We start from the raw sequence: 19,860 nt of genomic DNA on the forward strand, positions 1-19,860 counted from the left end.
AATTATAATTAAAATAAATTACTAACTTTTTATATTTTTCATGTATTAATATAATAATAATTTGTATTTTATTTTTCATAGTATGTATGTAATAAAATAGAATGTATTTATGATATTACAAAATATAGCGTTATATTATGGAAATTATCAAAAACTTGGAAAAGAGCATAGTAAAATTGTATAGTTGGTTAGTCCCTGATGCATTAAAAAAATTTACCTATGACTCACTCTGCTATTTTTACCTGTGTCCTAAAACAATTAGCAAATGCTATAAAATTAGAGCCCTGATAATAATATACCGATTCAAACTTATTACTATAATTTGTTTTTGTTATGAGAGGATGGAGAACCTTCTTTTCTAGATCCTAAACAGTCGTGGAAATTATTTGCTCGCATTATCAAAATAGTAAATACGCTGTGATCGATATTAAAAGAAACAGTCTTAGACCGTAAAGTTAGATCATAGTATATATTTTAATACAATATAGATAAATTTGTATTATGTCACTATAACAAAAATGTTTTGATTTAATAGCTACGAATGACTTAATAACAATCTGGCAGCTAAATGTCCCAGTCAAACTAGCTTGATGTTTATTAGACAACTGAAATGACGGCTGAAATGTTTAATTTATATTGGACGTCATACATCTACTTACGGTCCCCTACCGAGCTAATCAAAAAAATAAGTTATTTTCTTTCTTGTGTGTGTGTGTATGTGGGACGTATTTCTAACAATGCAGTATAATATAATGCGCATTATATTTACAAGATAATATTGTATACGTTTTACCTGGCAACCCCGCACTTGGGTAGTGTTGGATGATGTAATATACAGTTCCTATAAAGTCACAAGGAATGCCATGTTATGTTCGTTCGACAACCGTTAAAAATTATTTTATAGAAGCTGGTATACGAGAAATATAGTTTTGTGGACGCACGAGCCGTCGATAAAAATGTTTGTATCGGGGCGTACAGGGTGGTCTGAAATTATTTTATTGAAAAATATCAGTTTAGTGATGTGTGATCTGATCCCACTACCTGTACTGTTTTGGGTCATCCGTTATCCGATGCGCATTCGTAGTGCGTGTGTGTGTCATTCCTTCCCTGAACGGGACCAATAAAACTCGCCATACAACTATATCCTACTTTTTTGAAACAACCTTGGATATATTTTAAACCCCCTAACAATTCCGTCGCTTACAAAAGTCATCAAATATAATGGTTCTGTAGAGCTCGGACTATTCGACGACGATTTCATTTGCAAACACGCCGTCGTAGACTTTGAGTCAAAAAACGTGACACTCTACACTCTACTACCGGTAAGTCGATCATATAATATACATACATTATTTAATTCTATATTATAAATTATTTTATGTATTTTAAATTTTAACAATCATGTAATAACAATAATTGTTTTTTATGTTTTTATTTTTGTCATTCAACGAAGGTAACATTAATTACTACAAACTTTATTTTTATTTTTTTTTTCTGACGTTCCGTGTACAAACACAAATGTCCGGTCACGAGTCATTAAAGGTCGTGTAGGTGTAGGTGAATCTCTTGTCTTCTGTATTTATAATGGTTAGCGTGTAATTGGTGAGCATTTATGTGATAACAATTTCAGAGAAAACTCAATGGAACTATAGTACATTTTTTCTCAGTATATTCATTAGTTCATTTTATACATAATTATTCGATGGTAATGTAAAGTATCAATATAAGTATATTGATATTGATATTTGCATTCTTTTATTATATTAATACTTCTCCAATTTTACCAAATTATCTAATCAAATTTATTAAATCAAATTCTTCAGAATTTTAGCTTGAAAACAAATATCTTAAATTTTCAAATACATTTTTTAAGTTAAATATTGTGGTTAGATATTTAAACATTATTATAATCGAACTTTTAAAATCAAATTTTAAGTGTTTAAAAGTCAACATTTATTGAAATAAATATCATTCTCGAGTAAATTTTATCAAAATTCTAATATGATGTTTTCAAATGTTTTAGCCAGTAGTAAGTAGTTGATACATAATTGGACAATTTGCATCTTTTCATATTATACTTTTTATTTATAAAGATTTAGGTATTTAAATCATTGTTGATACATATTATCCATACAATTTACCATTTAGTTCGCCTGAATTAAAAAATGTATTAGAAGATAGACTGAGAAATTTAGATAATCTGCATAAGTAATTTTAGATTTTATCATTGGATGGCCTCCCTTATAAAAAAAAAATAAACAAAAATGCTGTTATATCTTTCAGTTGACTATTATAAATTTAGTATAGATTGTTAATGTTCTAATAAAAATATAAATATGTTTAAGTGATTAAAAATAAATCGGTAATTTTGTGGTAACCATTGTTGGTAAATTTTGTGTTTTACTATAACAAAATTTATTTTTTTAATATTGATTCAACAAAACAAACACATATTCGTTTTCTAAAAACAATATTATTGTCAAATTGAAAAATAGTATTACTGTTATAAATTAATAGCTGGAAAATAATAATTTTTATTTCGAATTTATTATTTATTCTATAACCAGTGGTACCAGGGGGGGGGGGGGTAAGCTTACATAAAACCCTTCATGTTCGATATACTTCCATACATGTATAGTGTATACTTGAAAATGGGGTGGGTGTGGGTTTTTTAAATTTTTTTTAAAATAAATATTGTATTTCATATGTATGGAGGCCCTTAATAAAACATATATTTTTTGTAACTTTTAGTTTTGGGTGGTTGGTGGGTGTAAAAAAATTAACTTTGCCCCACATGGAAAAAGGGATCTGCACGCGACTGGCTGAAATTATGATAATCATTATAATCAAGATAACTCGAGCTTCTTATATTTGCCGCGTGAAATGAATTAAGCGATTTAATAAATAATTTACTGTGAAAAGTAAATTGCATAACTTACAACCCTTATTGTAAATCACATTTGATTAAAACATTATTAAATTCATGAATATTCACAACGATACAAATGATACAATAATTAATGTAACCTTTTAAACCAGGGGTCGGCAAGTAATTTCTATTGGAGTCCGGAAGATTAAAATAATAAATAAATGAGGTTCAGTGAAAAAAATGTTTGCCAAATCTTTATGTTTTTATAATAGCAATATGAAGAAAAAATGTTTAGACATGTCAACGGTCCCGCCAGTTGCCGACCGCTGTTTTAAACCATCAAAAATAAGTTTTTTTACTCAATATTTTAATCTATGTGATTTTTTTTTTTATTAAAAATAAAAACTGTGACAACAAGAAGATAGGAAGAAACACGTTTTGGCGAAAAGCCTAAGTATAATATAAAGATATAGTAGATAAGTATTTAGTTTTATATAATGTGCCAAAATGTTTTTGGTTTCCTTGTCTGTGCAAACGTGTCAATAATTCAATACCTATTAATTATTATAGGTACAAATATGTTTGATATTAATTGTTGGTGTGCTAAATAATGTTTATAATAAATTATATTATTTTACTATAGATGTGAATTTACAAAATTATAAAATCAATATAAGCCTTTCAATTATACAAAAATATTTAATGTTACATTCAAACCAATTTGACTCAGTTTTACCTTTTACATGCAGATCGTGATAACATCATAACTTCATAACATCAAACATAAAATTCACAATAATTGAAAAAATATATTATAGGTAATATAGATGAAAGATATAACTAAAATCATTTCTTTTTGTTAAATCAATACTATTATTTCTTGATTATAAGATCAGTCAAAATCTAACTGAAATTACTGACAGTCCTAGAAGTCCTATGCGTTTAATGTGTATGCCGGGCCAGAGGAAAGAGTAGGAGGATGAGGAGAGAAAATTAAGGCGAATGGGATAAGAGGACATGTGGTTAAAAACAACATGACATTGGCGCCTGGAGGACCACAAGAAGTGCTTGTTCGGGGAAGCTGGAGACCTGGAGTAGAGGTATATACGGAGAATGTGTTAATACGGTCATTCAACCACCAACTGATGACAATAAAAACTAAAAAGTTAACATATAATAGCTATGATGACAAACGAGTGGTGTTGGATGATAAATACATACATTAGCACATGGGAATAATAGTATAGAGTATGTTATTACAAATATATATATTTAAATTATTTTACCAACATTTTCTCTTAATTTTACAGAGAAGATGGACTTGAATGGCCAGAGCTTGAAGATGAGGTAGATGATGGAGGATAGAAATGGAACGATGAGGAAAAAGAATTGATGAGAGAGCTACTGCAATGTATAACCTAATTTATAGCATGTATATAGTTTTATTGTAAATATTATATCAGGGGTGGCCAAATCACGGCTTGCGAGCTGCATGCGGCCTCGTCACAGCCGTATGCGGCCGCGGTCTTATTTACAAAAACCAAAATATTTTAATTTTTTTGTATACATTTATAACGTAACTATATCGTAACTAACGTTCGCAATAATTATCGGTAAAATATTACAAATATAATTATTACAAATATTTTACAAAACAAATTGAGGTGTTTACAATAGGACTATTCAACACAGACTATATTAAAAACGATATAATTTCATATTTCGTAATTTGATATGTTTATCGGCTGTTTGCTATCTTTATTACTTTTGTGGTATAAAAGTACACATTAGATAATTTGGCTCTTGATATAATTTTATTAATACATGTGGCTCGCGTACATAGTCATGTTGGCCACCCCTGTATTATATGTTATAGATTAATGTAAATATTTTCTCCTTTTTTATTGTAAAAGCAACACACAAACTTGAAATTATTATAAATACTGTGTTACATCATGTTTTATTAGAATATTGTAATATTTTTACTTTTTAATGTATACTAATACTTTGTAAATATCCATGTTAATGTATATATTTTTGTAAAATAATAGATAAATGTATAAAATTGTAGTATTTTCACCTTTATAGTGTATAAACACTCTGTATGTAGTCATGTTAGTTATTTAAGTTAGATTGGTATATTTCTTGTAATATTTATTTTATATTGTACCCTTTTTATATATTCATGTTTAATATTTATAATGTATAATTGATAGATATTTAGGTTAGATTGATATGTTTCTTGTAATATTTTTTCTCTGTATAAATTAATCATGTTTTTCTGTTTCAAAATTAATCATTGATTTTTGAAAGAAAAAAACTGTTTGTTTATGATGGACTTATAAATATAACTCATGACAGGACCCCATAATTGAACAACTTTAAAATTATTTCACGTATTTGGTTATTTAAATTAATTGTCGACATTTTGAAGGATACGAATGTCAGAACTTTGCCTTTTGTTTTCTATTAATTTGTTTAAGTTAATTTCCATGTGCAATAAATATGTGTATATTTATGTATATTATACAGTGTAAGAAGTTTATGATGAACTTTTAGATTGTTCTTGTAAATGAGTAACACAAATTATAACTCTAAGAAAATATATAACTGAAAATTGACATTTAATTGTATTTAATACTAAAAATAAAATACATAAAACAAAAATCAGAAAATATTCCGTAACAGTGGCAACTGAAAAGTGAATAAAATATCTAATTTATTTTATACTAAAAAATTTAGATATTATGACAATTAAACTTGTACAGTTGAATAACGTGTAACTAAAGAGCAACATTATAAATATAAATAAATAGCCTTCAAACAAACAATTTTTTATTTGAATCTCGTGAGATTACATTTTAAAATGAATATTGTTAAACAAAACGTATCGCTATTGCAATTTTAGAAATACAATATAATATACAAATACATCAATTCAATTTTATAGCTTATTTATTTATTTACTTTTTTGAAATGTATTGTTTTAACCATAATATTATTTATCATAATTATTACAATAGTTACATGTTACATTATAAAGATAGGTTGAATAGTATTTTTTCGTTAAATGGGCTAAACATTTGTATTAAATTTATTTTTTATGAAAATCTTTAAAACATTTTTATACGTCATAATATCATATTTTAAAATGTCTCTCTATTCATTGCATTTTGCGGGATCGTGTATAAGTATGAACATATATTTTTGAATTCCCAACACTGCCGTTTGAACCAGCTGATTTACAAGTCGAGGATTTAATATTATTGTTATACGTATATATTTAACTTATACTTACTACAGTACACACAATTTCATATTATATATTATTATTATGACATCTCAAACGTTTCGGTGAACACTCTTTTTCTATTCTCAATTGTGATTTTCTTTACCTAACCCAGTGATTCTCAACCTTTTTATAGTCACGTACCACCTACACAATTTGAAAATTTTTACGTACCACATGACAATTTTTTCGCTTATTAATAATGTATACGTTTATGTTATATGTATAGAATTTCGTTAATAAATTAATTTTTTATAAAGGTAGGTTTTCTTCACGTACCACCTATGAGCTTTCCGCGTACCACTAGTGGTACGCGTACCACAGGTTGAGAACCGCTGACCTAACCCATAAATTATATCTATCGTTGAATATTGGTACAGCGTTTATATTTTGTTTTAACATTTTCTAATACTTTCATTGTTATTAACTTTATGTATTTGTCAGGTGTATTTAAACTTTAATTATAATAAACTTGTGAGTTAAAATTGAATGTAGACAATACTTAATGTACATATAATATCGATAAAACAAACCAACTTATGAAAATTACTGTTGATCGTTGAATCCATATTCAGTCACAAATGTGTTGATATAGAATTACATTATGTATTTACATATGAAAATATTGGAACACTACAACCTACGAAGTGGCCAAAATATATGTTTAGGGAGAGAGGTTAGAGTATAAATATTTTACATGATGTAATAAAATAATGAACATGAATTTTTTTTTTTAATTTTGATAAATCCATTATCTTTTATTTATTTCTTAATTATTATTTGTTATACTTAAGTAGTTAAGTATACATGTTAAATATATATATATCAAAAAAATAAAAATATATAACGCTGGTACTATGATATTACTATAATAATTTTATTTTCCTTGAAGCATTAGAAAATCTTTTAATAACTTCTTCAGTGTCAATTTCAATATCTCTGTGCACACTCACAAGAGCTATTATTTATACTAATCTTTCTTGCCTGGTTCTGTTTCTTAAAAAAGTTTTGAGGCGTTTTAAAGTTGAAAATGGCTTTTCAGGTTTTGATGTTGATACTGGCAAAGTTCTCTACATATTAATAAATAATTACCTAATTGAAAGAAAATAATTTAGATTCCTAAAAAACTGTAACTAATGGCCGAAGATGCCGGGTTGTAACAAATAGATCAATAAAAAAAAAAATTTAGATTCCATTGGGAAAATGCGTTAAAATCATTTGATTTGATTTTTTTTCAAAATATTTGTCCATTTTGTCTGCCATAATAGTAAAAATTCTGCTTCAAAAGTTAGTGAGCTTGAAAATTATAAATATAAAAATCAACACAAATTTTAATAATATGTTATTTGATAGTAATATATTTTTCTATTAGTTATGCGACAGGTTGAATTATGTTTTTCCAAAAACAAATCATAACTAAAGTATAATATTATAATGGATATAGTCAATATAATATATTAGGTAACCGTTATTAACTTATATGTTAAAGACTGATGTGGGTATACACGACGCACGTGGTATATAAATACCTAAATATTATTATAAATATTTTAAAAATTCATAATGTAAAGTAAATATTAGTATCTTATGTAAAGGTAAAAAGAAGTCTATACGGATAATATTTTTGGAATATCAACAAAATAACGTTTAAATAATATTTTGTCACAAATTAAGACCACTTCTTCGATCTAAAATCTCTTTAAATAATAAAACACTAATATATAAACAAATATTACGTCCAGCAATGACTTACGGAATTCAACTGTGGGGTACCACTAAAAATTCAAATCTAATCAAATTCCAAGCGTTCCAATCAATATCTCTACGTGTCCTCTCTAATGCTCCCTGGTACGTCAGCAACCGCACCCTACATCATGATCTCAACATACCACCAATATCCACACTTGCCTCTTATCATTTTAACAAATTTCATAAAGATACCTTTAACCATCCAAACCCACTCATATCTAAACTTTCTTCTTTTACAATCCCTGATAACCCCCCTCGTCGCCTCAAATGCAAATGGCCGCGTGATTTATTAAAAAATGCCTAGTGCTATTATCATAAAGTTACCTCCCCACTTAGTTTAAATTGGAAGTAGTGTCACTGGACACTCCCTTCCCTCAAGATTTTCATGTCCTGTAATATATTTCATCATAATTACTTATTATATAAATTGTATATACCTAGATTGTAAATTTTCTTAAATAAAAAAAAATAATAATAACATTTTGTCTCAATTTTAACATAAAATGTCTATACAAAAAGTTGAGCATGTGCGTTCTGTATATTAAGGTTTCTTTAAGATCAACCGATAAAAATGTTGTCTTGTATAACAATTTCAAGCTAAAATTGAATTTACAAATTTTTAACTAGATAGGTATAAAATTATTTGTAAATTATTTGTAATTATGACAAATTTTCTGAAAATTTATACTTCAAACGCTCAAAAAGTATTGTGTTTTTTAATTTCTATAATGTTTTAATTTCTATAATGTTTTAATTTAGATCCAGTTAATTATAAGAAATTTAGAAAGCATGATATCTAGCTAATTGTACTTAAATAATATTATAGTAACGTCAGAAGCTATCATTAATTATTAACTTTCATAGAAAACATAACTAATATAATTATTATAGTATTATACATACAATATTAGATATATTTGTGTACAAAAAGTATTTCAAATTACTATGTCAAATTTAAGCATCCAATAGGATTATTAAAAAAAATGTTCATTTAATAAATTTCCCTCCATATTTCACCAAGTAGCCATTTCATGAAATGTTTAACTTTTTATGAAAATGGTGAATTTCCATTTCACTAAGTATAATATATCATTTAATATTATGTAACAACGTAACCCTAAGATTTATGTATAAGGTCAGTGTACAATAGGTAAAGTAGTTGTGAGATTAGATTCTGACAAAACGCTGACAGCTCTACTGCACTTTATCGGTGCGTTTTATACCTTGCGATCGTATTAAAAGAAACGTTTGTATACTATAGTCATATCAATGAACCATCTTGGTTGCTCTTCGTGAATATTTTGTATTATTATTAAAATGTTTATACAAGCAATATAATATAAGTATTAAACCCAATTGATACAATTAACTATACTACCTACACGATTGTATTTAGTATTATATATATATATTATAGGTAGATAATATATTATTATATTATTTGATGTCTTAAACATTGTTAATGAATTATTGTATTTAATCTATTCAACGAATTTTAATTTTTAATGTTATTTTGATTACAGTGCCCGGAATATATATCCTGTAAAGACATTTCAAGAATACTTATTCAATGTTCTTTTGTTTTTCTTTATTGGTATTACTCTTTTATTGTCAATTATATTATTTTAACGGATTATGGATAATCTACAGTCTTATAAAAATATATTTTTCACTTGTATTTAAATAATATTTAAAGTGATTTTGTCAGCAAGTCTTCAAAAACAAATACAATTAAAAATACTTATATAAATTAATTTTTTTCACTTACCTATTAAATAATGTAATACTTAATATAATATAATTGGACAGAAATATTCAACAATTATCGTTTCTCTTACTGTGTCAAAATTAAATTATTTTACTTGTGTTTTAAAAAATAAATAATTTTATTTGAAAACATATATGTATCTACAATAAAAGCACTTAGATATTCAGTTTTTATTTTATTTTTTTTGTTCTGTAGATATAAACATTTAATTCCCAATGAAAGAGGTATTATTTTGGAGATTAATTCAAATAGTGGCGGTAAATTTATGTAATGACTAGGGCTGGGATTTTAATGCCCTCAAAAACCCCGAAAATGCCCTAAAAAAGGGCAATAAATCTACAAATTTTTTTATTTTTAATAATTTTAGTATAAATTACAATAAAAAGTTAATCAAACCTTGTCCGATAATATAATACGAATTAGGAGTACCTACTTATAATCTGTTATATTTATTTAAAAACCATGTTGGTGTAAAAATCTTAAAATAAAATTTCAAATTCATACACTTGGTTTCCAAAAACTTAAAAAATGCTCCAAAAACTCTAAAATGCCCTAAAAAATTAAGAAAATGACCTAAAAACTAAAAAGTGCCAAAAAATGCAAAATAAACTTTCTTATTCTCATTCAAATGTACATAAAACAAATTTGTGACAAGACGAGCATTACACAGTAAGCTTTGAAAAACAATGCAAAGTGCATCGAAATCCCAGCCCTAGTAATGACTAACAATCATTGTTATTCATTACATTTGGTGTATTCTATTTCAATATAGTAGTAATTATTAATTTATTATTTTTATATCTACATTAAATTATTATTTTTGGTATAAATATTTACCTTTAATATAATAGTCTTATCACAACACTTTTAAAAATAATATTATATTTCCATTTGAAGCAAAAAAATAAATTATAACTAACGATAAATTTTCATACTTCAATCGCTTGAAAAATGATTTACGTCTTAAAACAGAACATTATAAACACATAACACGCACGATATTCTATTGCAAAACACTTTCGGGTAAAAATAAATGTATGAAAAATAAATAAGCCGTCATACGTAGTACATATATAGTGAATAGTGATGGTAAAAAAGTAAATAAGATGAATTGTTTTACCACCGCGCTGGGTATTCGAAGTATCATTCATCTATCATTGGATTCGTCACAAGTAAAAAAAAACAAGTTGATTTCGAATGGTTTTAAGTTACAACTTACAACTATTGTTCTCTAAAAAAATTATTTCATTTGAATACCACCTTTCTGATTATATATATGTGACTCTGCACAGTACACTATTGCTATTATTTAATATCTTTATAAACATATTAGAATATATTATTTTCTAAAATGCCGTACACTCGTGTCCCTATGTATCTCCCCTCCAAAAAAAAAAACAATAATAATAAAGCTGTTTAACTTACATAAATCGATATCTTAAATTACACAAAACACAAATATTATACCTGTAAAATATATAAATAAATGTGATAAATAATGTAACCCAATATATTAATGTATATGGGTATTAAATAAGGTACCTACTAAAAATTTCAACCATTACATTGTTCTCATACTTTTTTCAATAACACTTATGGTTTTTGGTTAAAAAAAATCTTTATAAAATATCATATTTTATGAGAGCATCGTGACTTGAACAAAAGTTTTTCTAAATATACAATATATACAAAAAAAATCATTACTTGTAAAAGCGCCTACATAATATTATTATATCTTGTACTAAAATGACCTTGCATAGTAGCTATTGGATTTTGATCACCTACACAAAACATTACTGGTAAAACTCAAATATTGTATTTTTATTAAATTAATTAATACGCTAAATTAATTTTGATGAGACGTCTATAAAATACTAATTAATATTTTATGGAAACTTCAAGTTGCTACGGTTATTTATTTTTTAGTTGTTAGTTCTACGATAAGTTTGGCATCGATCGGCAAATCTCAGACAAATTTATTTATACTGCAGGCTATAATTCTGCCTGCTACCGATTGACGTATTCAATGTGTTAACATTAAAATAAGTTATTTTGTTATCTACGAGTGGTTGACGCATAGAGATGACCATACATTTTGTCCAGATCACCGGTTAAGGGAAATTATGGTTGGGATATTATTGTGCGATGAGAAATTTGATATTGTCGTTGAACGACAACGAAAAACTTTTGGCTGAGGGGTAAAATGTATTGTTCGATAAAGAGAACGAAAGACTTTTGTGAGAGAAAATCCCAACGTTGTCGAACGAAAGTAGTTCGGTACCGTGCAATGGCGTGCTGTGCAGGTAAACAATATCGAGGGAATCTTCATTATAGCGCTCACGAAATCCGTCCTACCATGTTATAGAAACTAACTGCGTGAATCCAACTTCCGAGAAACGTCCCACGCGTTATCGTCACATATTGTTTGCCCTCTATTATACACTTACTCCCACGCCATTGACAATCTTATCGATATATGTATATTGAATGCCTGTACTTACGAGGGATATTTTTTCTTTTACAAAATATCACCGATTGACACGTTTCGATTTGTTTCCGATCAAGTTTTCCTATATATACTATATACCATATACTTTGTTTACGTAGAAAAGCAACCTAATTTATGTTAAAAGTAGACGAAATTCTATATGTGAAATATAAATTTTGTACTGAAATAATATTTTTAAACAAAACAAAAACAAAAATGAAGAAAATATGATATATTATACATACATAAGTTTTTGAAACGTATTTCCTATTTATAAAATATTTTTATACTTATATAAACAGTTGGTATATTATTACAAAGCCATATAATTTTTATTATAAAACCTAGGTACTTTTTTTATGAAAAACGTACATAAAAAAGCTTATAAAATGCGTTCTTATGTTTTAACCACAGGAAGTAATACGAATTTCATTGTTTTAATATTATTAAATATTTCATAAATGTTTGAAGTAGTTAGTTGAAAAAAATTGTTTAGATGAACAATTACCATACGAAATGCCGAAGCTAAAAGATCACTAACAATAACAATTCATAAAATATATTTACGATATTACGTCATATTAAAGCATACTTTAATAAAATGTTTGTTTGAGTTTACCATGTACTTCTAAAATTATAATATCAAACATGAAACTTTTAAATGTACATTTTAAAATATCGGTGATTACAAAAGATTTTTCTGAAATAAATCTGAGCTGATAATACGATGGACGGATCATTGGCATATGTATGAAAAGTGGTATCTGGAAGTGTCAAATTTCTGTTGAGATTTAAATCTGGAAGTGAAGATTAATTATCACATTCATAAAATGATTTTGAGAAAAGTTCAGTTAAATCTACGTTTAATGACATTTCTTTAAACAATGTTGTCGGTCGTAAGTAGGACGAATCTAAAATAATTTAGAATGGGAAAATAATTAATAATAAAATCTAGGCATAAAATAAAATATGATAAGTCTATTAAACATTATAGTCAAGCCAATATATTTCTAATTTTGCTTTAATAATATTGAAATTAAATAGAAAATTTTTCAATTCTGTGAAATCAAAATAAATTTCATTATTATACTGACACGTTTGAAAAATATTTTAAATTAAACATTTTCATATTATAATATTTTAATTTTTGAATATAATTTTTTTTTTTTTTTTTATTTAAAATTAAGCCGCAACAACAAAGATTATTGGCTGAAGTTAAATTTAACATATGGTGATAAAGGAGGGAAATTTATACAATTCAAGCTTGGGGTGTGAAGGTGTGTTTAGATTAAGTTATATAATTTAGTTAATTTTAAAAAGGTAAATATCTTCTGAGTGTTGTCGGGGTCAGGACCAAGAGCTTCGTAGAGATTGTCAGCTAGTTTGAGGTTGACTCTAACATTGTTGTGTTCACGGCAGAAGCATATGATGTGTTTGACTGTAGGTGTTTCGCCGCATGAGAAACAAGGTTCGGGATCCGTTTTAGACATTAAGTGTTTGTGGGTTAACCATGTGTGACCGATTCTAAGTCTATTAAGAATTACTTCTTGACGCCTGGTAAGTGGAGTGGTTGGCCATGGGAAAATGCTGGGTTTGATTTCGTTTAGTTTAGTACGTTGGGTTGACCAGGAGTGTTGCCAATTTTTTAGAATGTGATCAGTAATAAAGTTTTTTGAGTCTTGCAGAGTATGTGAGCCGATGATTAGAGAGTGAGGAGATGAGATGGACTGTTTGGCATATGTGTCTGCTATCTCATTTCCAGGTATGCCGATATGACTAGGTATCCATATCATGGAGATAGTCTGTGCGTTGTTTTGGAGAAATGATATCTGGTTCTGGATTTTTTGTGAAATGCTATTAGGTTGGAAGTAATTTTGGATGCTTGTAAGTGTACTAAGGGAGTCGCTTAGTATAATGGATTTGTTTATTGAGTCCTGTTTTATAATATCTAATGTATGGGAGATAGCGAATATAATTTTATATTTTGTGTTATCAGCTATACCATGCAGTGTGTACACATTCTATATTTTTATTACTCATTTAATCGGGTAATTTCGAGATGAATATATTTTCATTAAATAGGTAGTAGGTATAATAATGACCATATAATTATATTACCAACGATAAATTTGTAAACATTATATTATTTTTTATTAAGTAAAGTCAAAAAATAAGTTATTTCGGTCTCATTAATTATATTTTTAAACATTTTATTATGAATAATGGTTTTGTTAAATATGTATAAATATATACCAACTTGAAACCTACCTTTATTATTTAACTTACGTGTCGACGCTAACATTAATAATGATTTTTTAAGTATGTTTTTATATTTTATATTTTGGAAAACTTATTCATATTTAATTTTTAGTAAATATATATATATATATCAATTACCTACTGTTATATTCATTTTTAATTATTTAAATTAGAAATCTTTAACTAGTCAGACATTTAACTTTAAGTACTTACTAATTGAATATAAATCTAATGAAAATTATAATTAGACGTTAATCATTTATTTTATATGTTTTGTACTGTATATTATAAGTATTCTTAAATATAACGCTATATAAGATAAACATTAAACACTTTACAAGTTTATTTCATATTATGAAGTGGATAGCAAGTACATTTGTTAACTTAATGTTACTTCGCTAAATTGTTCGATGAAAAGCACTACCATGCATAATATAAACACGATTAAACAATAAAATATAATATAATTAATATCGTGAATTGTAACAGTAAATACACTTAAAACAAAGGATTATTACAATAATTGTCAAATAAATCATTGTGTCATTTAAATTGTTTTCAGGAATCCATGGGCTGAATACCTAATAAGCCTTACGGATATTGAGTTTATTTATACCGTACCTACACATTTATAGAATAGTAAATAAACATTTGTGTAGGAGCTAGCTGGTACCTACTTGTATTGTACTCCTATTATTATAAAGGTATAGTAAGTCTGCACCTACCTATATTATTGCACACACGCTTAGTATAATCATATTATTATCCTAAAACTGTACGACTGAGACAAAAAGTTGTTTTTGTAATTTTGGTTGTGCACACGACGAAAACTCTGGTGGTTAATTTGCCTTGCTATACGAAACGACGGGCGCTGACGTTTAATTTATTAACAATGTACCTACCAACCATCAGAACAGACCAGCAGGCGTATTGTAAGCGTGCTTTGAAAGCAAGAATAATAAATTGAATGTGTATAATATTATAATATGCACCCGTTTCTTGTAATATAGGTATGTAATATGTTTGTTTCGAATAAACACTGTTCTACTTACCTACCTATAGTTAAAGGTAAAATAACGTATTAGTGATTTGTCTCTTTGAATGCTCCACGTTAAATCAAATATACACGTAAATACATTATAGTCTACATTTACAAACCATACAGTTATTGTTAGATAAAATTAAAAATTAGGTGGTAATAGTGTAAAAATGATTATAAACTATTGGATGTAAATATTTGATCACTACTTTTAAATTTGCACGCTAAAAGCACAAATTCTCATTACGTAATTTAATTTGTTTTTGTCACTTTAAACAATATACTTTATATTTTTAAATAAAAATATGGTAGATAATATCGAAATATATTTATATAATAATTGAGCGATAATAGAAACAGCGATCAAGGCGTGAAACCGTTTGATATAAATAGTACAGGAAGATTGCGAGATATTACGACTGAGATGACAAATTGAATTGTTAATAATATAATATCATAGGCCACTACGGTAAAAATAGATCCAGGTACTTTAGTGGCAGCGTCAACATAAAACAAATTGATGTTAGTTATTAGGAGGTATATTTGCAGACCTCATATCTGTAAGGTTAACGAATAATGTTAACCATACTATAATCACCATATTTTATAAGTAGATACGTACATACGATTAATCAATTATCACAATCTTTTTGTTTATACTTTTTTTTTTTTTATAATCAACCAATAATTCAGTTAAAAATTCAGTCATCATTAATATTATAAACGCTATCTTGACGTTCAATTAATTCTATAGTAAAGGTAAATAGGTAAAAATAATCTGTTATGAACTAAAGTAAAATGAAATTAATTATTTATATGAATAATAATTATTTATTTTTGTCCATGTATTTTGAGGGGTCTGTTGATAAATTATTTAACGAAATCAATTACGGGTTTTTAAGGTCAAAACAAATTATCGTAGATACATACAATTTTAACTGAATGTTTATATAAATTAGCATTTTTTACACACCATAAAATATTCCAAACATTTTGACTCAACATGATTTTTAGGTATATCAACATATTATAAATTTGTATTCGTTTTTTTTTTTTTTTTTATTTATGTCGATAAAACATTTTCATCTAGTCAAAAACTAGAAAATGTAATACAAAGTTTTTTAACAAAAATTGAGCGTCATGCCATAATAATTTTTTGTGGGTGTCTAAAGTTCGAATTTTGATAAAATTTGTAAAAAAAAATTTTTAAGTGGAAATTCATCACAACTTTTTTTTTATTTTTTTTATACCTAAGGTTTGAAAATTGAATAAAATATTCATCATGAGTTTGCCCACCTGTAACAAAAAAAAAAAATACATCTGAAAGTTTAATTCCATTTTTTATTAATATTTGAAGTTTCAGAATTTTTTTCGACATTGGATATCCTGCATAAATTAACAATTTCTCATGTAACAAATATCTGATTTTGTTGTAATTAAAAACGAATAATTGTATATATTTGAAATTTATGACAAATATTTATTTTATCATTTTCTTCACTTGATAACATTTTCAAAATATTTTTGACACAATTCGAACTGTTTACCAACATTTTCAATTTTTCAATTGAATTTTTTGTTATGTCTTTGAAAGTTTCAAAGGTTGAAAATTTAAACATATGATACGATTTTGTTTTATAGACATTATAAGTTAAAATCTGGTCAAAATTATATGTTTAATCAGAGATTATACAGTAAAACAGATAGATTTTAGTTGTTTTGATGTATTTTAAAAACATTATTCCTGAGTACTTGAAACTTTTAAAATATGTTATTATATCTTATACGCACATTGTTTAACTACAATATTTTCGGCAAAAATCAATTTAACCATCTGTTGTACTATAGTAACTAATAGTAAAATAGATTACTTTAATCACAATACATTATAAAATATATACTTAATAATATTAATAGCTAACAAACCATCTTTGCTCAGGATCGTTTTTTTTATTCAATGATTTTATATCACTTAAGTCAAATGTACGCATACATTACAGTGAATCTCTAGACAACTAATGTACAACAGTGCCTTACCAGCTTTTTAATAGGTTGATAACTATTTATAATAATATACTATTACACACTCATATCCGCAGGACAGCGCGGTGTTTAGGTGATTTCGGTACATTCGCGCGTAGGTGTCTTTTTGAACGTCACACCACCTGGACATCAGATTTTCGGTAAGAGAATTTAATATTAGAACTTAGAAGATAAAATTGTTGAAAGTTGAAACAACATTAACCTGCCAGGTACACACGTAGGCTACTGTTTGATACCTAAGGACAGCACTCTCAGATTATAAATAAATATACAACGAAGAGATTGTTTTACCATAGTAATATTTTTTTCCACTATGAAACCATTTGAGATTATAGATTGAATTGTGATATAAAATTAATTTTTACAAAAATTAATGACTTAATAATTTTTATCCAATATTCTTATTTTGTTAATAATCTACTTCACAGGCTGAACACAATATATATAGTATCTTGTACATTAATTAATATGAATGCTAATTATGTTTAATGTGTGATTGTGTTTGAGGCAAAAAGAAAAATATGTAACTTTTACGAAATACATTAATAACAAAAAATATCAATAAATAATGTTAACTTTGAACGTTCTGTATTACCAATATTATTTGTATATTCGCCGCATTCGTTTAAAATATATTGATTTGTTGTACTATATTTGTAGGTAAAATATTAAATAATTTAATCATGTTGGTACTTATTATTATTAATACTATACTTGAAAACAACAATTCTTAGTATAATTTTGTTATGTGCAAAATAATTATGATGTTCCATCAGTCGCTCAAACACTAATATATGTTTATTAGATGCACTCACTATTTTAATTTTCCGTATATTTCGTGTTTTTAATTCAATTTATGTAATTTTGATATACGAGGATCCTATTCCAGGTGGACCATAACCGTCGTTACCCGCCTCATAATTCATCAATAACACAAACTTTGTACGTACTCTGAAAATAATTTATTAAACTTGTCTCTGAAATATTTAAATTTATATCCAAAAACAAAAAACCCACTCGAACGTTGGCTCACACAATAATTTCAATATTTATTTCCCGTGAAATATTGTCCAAACACGATATAATTAGCAACTGATTGTGGGCACTTTGTAATAGGTACCCGCAGTAAGTTGTTGTAATAGGTCTGTTTCTTTTCTGTGAACTTTTCTTTGATGTCATACGTGCTCGTGAATGCGTGCATATGACTGTGTTCTTGTATTCTCGAGTTCTAACAAAACCATTATCCATCGCAATTATTGTTTAGGATTATAATATATAAAACAATAGTAATTCCTTAAAACTTTCCAGTAACGTATTATTGTATTACACGTGTAATGTTTGTTTATAGCGTTAATTAAGCTTTGTTACTTGACATTCAATACAATCCCATGTGTTCATTTATTACACGTTTTCATAATAATACTAAAATATAGTACATTTTCAAAAATATCATATTATACCTATCTTATAAGCGGAGAAGGTGGCTATAATCGAATCTTGTACGTGACTTTAAAAACAACGTAATTAAGAGAAAATAACATATTTTAGAGATGAAATAATTTAATGTAGACCCTGGACAATCTCATAACCATTTTTCTTGTACCTACTGAACATTAGTAAAAATGGAAAATTACGGTTAACATTTGTTCCATTTCATCATTTGTTAAATTTTTGATTAGTATTTTATGGTTGTAGTATAAATTATTTAAATTATTCATTTCTCAAGCTATTATTATTATTATAAGTTATTTCCACCTAACCCCTAATTATGTTCGTTATATATAACTATCAATCATCATCATCTAATAACCTATTGTAATTTGTCTTATGCTCAGATGTAAAAAAAATTCCATTTTTAAACCAATATAAAAAATCTCACTTACAATTCATTATTGTACCTACCTTTTTAATGAGCCAAAAAAATGATAATGTCTCCAACATTACTTTTCCATTCTTATACTGCAACGTGGTCGGGGGGCCTTGTTATGATATTAGTTATCCAGGGAAGGTTTTCTATTCCTTATGGATAAGTTTTCCGTAGCTGGGGGTTAGAGGCTCTAATAAAGAGAGCACTGTATATGAGGTATTTTATCAATAATAAGACACGGTTTATAGATCCATATTAATATTATTATATTATTAAAAATAATACTTTACTAATGTAGGTAGATGGCTGATAATAAGTGTATTTGGTGAGTTCGTTCTTGTTGATGGTGACTGTCGAACTAACTGCTGTGTGTCATTTTAATAATAAGTAATTATGTTGCATGGGTAGAAAAGTGTTGAGTGTGTATATTATGTATTGGTCAATCATATAGTGTGTGTTAAGTGTGGGTATATTATTTATATGTATATA

General features: G+C 26.7%; 2 protein-coding genes and 1 long non-coding RNA gene across 4 annotated transcripts in view; 2 read left to right on the forward strand and 1 right to left on the reverse strand.

The window, feature by feature from the left end:
• Tmc (Transmembrane channel-like) overlaps positions 1–9,739 on the forward strand; it is a 77,583-nt gene extending 67,844 nt beyond the window's left edge. The window contains exon 14 of the mRNA XM_089225004.1: positions 9,431–9,739. Coding sequence (XP_089081130.1) covers positions 9,431–9,453 — 23 coding nt within the window. The 3' untranslated portion in view covers positions 9,454–9,739. The remainder of the gene's footprint in view (positions 1–9,430) is intronic.
• LOC149057462 (uncharacterized) lies at positions 729–5,414 on the forward strand. 2 transcript variants are annotated; one of them, XR_016191260.1, is made up of 3 exons: positions 729–1,322; positions 3,619–4,117; positions 4,180–5,414. It is a non-coding gene; the product is annotated as an uncharacterized LOC149057462 (long non-coding RNA). The 2 variants fall into 2 exon arrangements; XR_016191261.1 differs by lacking the exon at positions 3,619–4,117.
• A 3,707-nt stretch (positions 9,740–13,446) lies between the features above and the next one.
• LOC149057463 (uncharacterized) lies at positions 13,447–13,956 on the reverse strand. Its single transcript, XM_089223417.1, has one exon. It carries the CDS (start codon positions 13,954–13,956, stop codon positions 13,447–13,449), a length of 510 nt encoding a protein of 169 aa, XP_089079543.1.
• Positions 13,957–19,860: the final 5,904 nt, after the last annotated feature.

The sequence above is a fragment of the Diuraphis noxia genome, unplaced genomic scaffold (genome assembly GCF_037042655.1).
Source record: "Diuraphis noxia isolate RWA-SAM2 unplaced genomic scaffold, SU_Dnox_SAM2 contig0003, whole genome shotgun sequence".
Lineage (NCBI taxonomy): Eukaryota > Metazoa > Arthropoda > Insecta > Hemiptera > Aphididae > Diuraphis > Diuraphis noxia.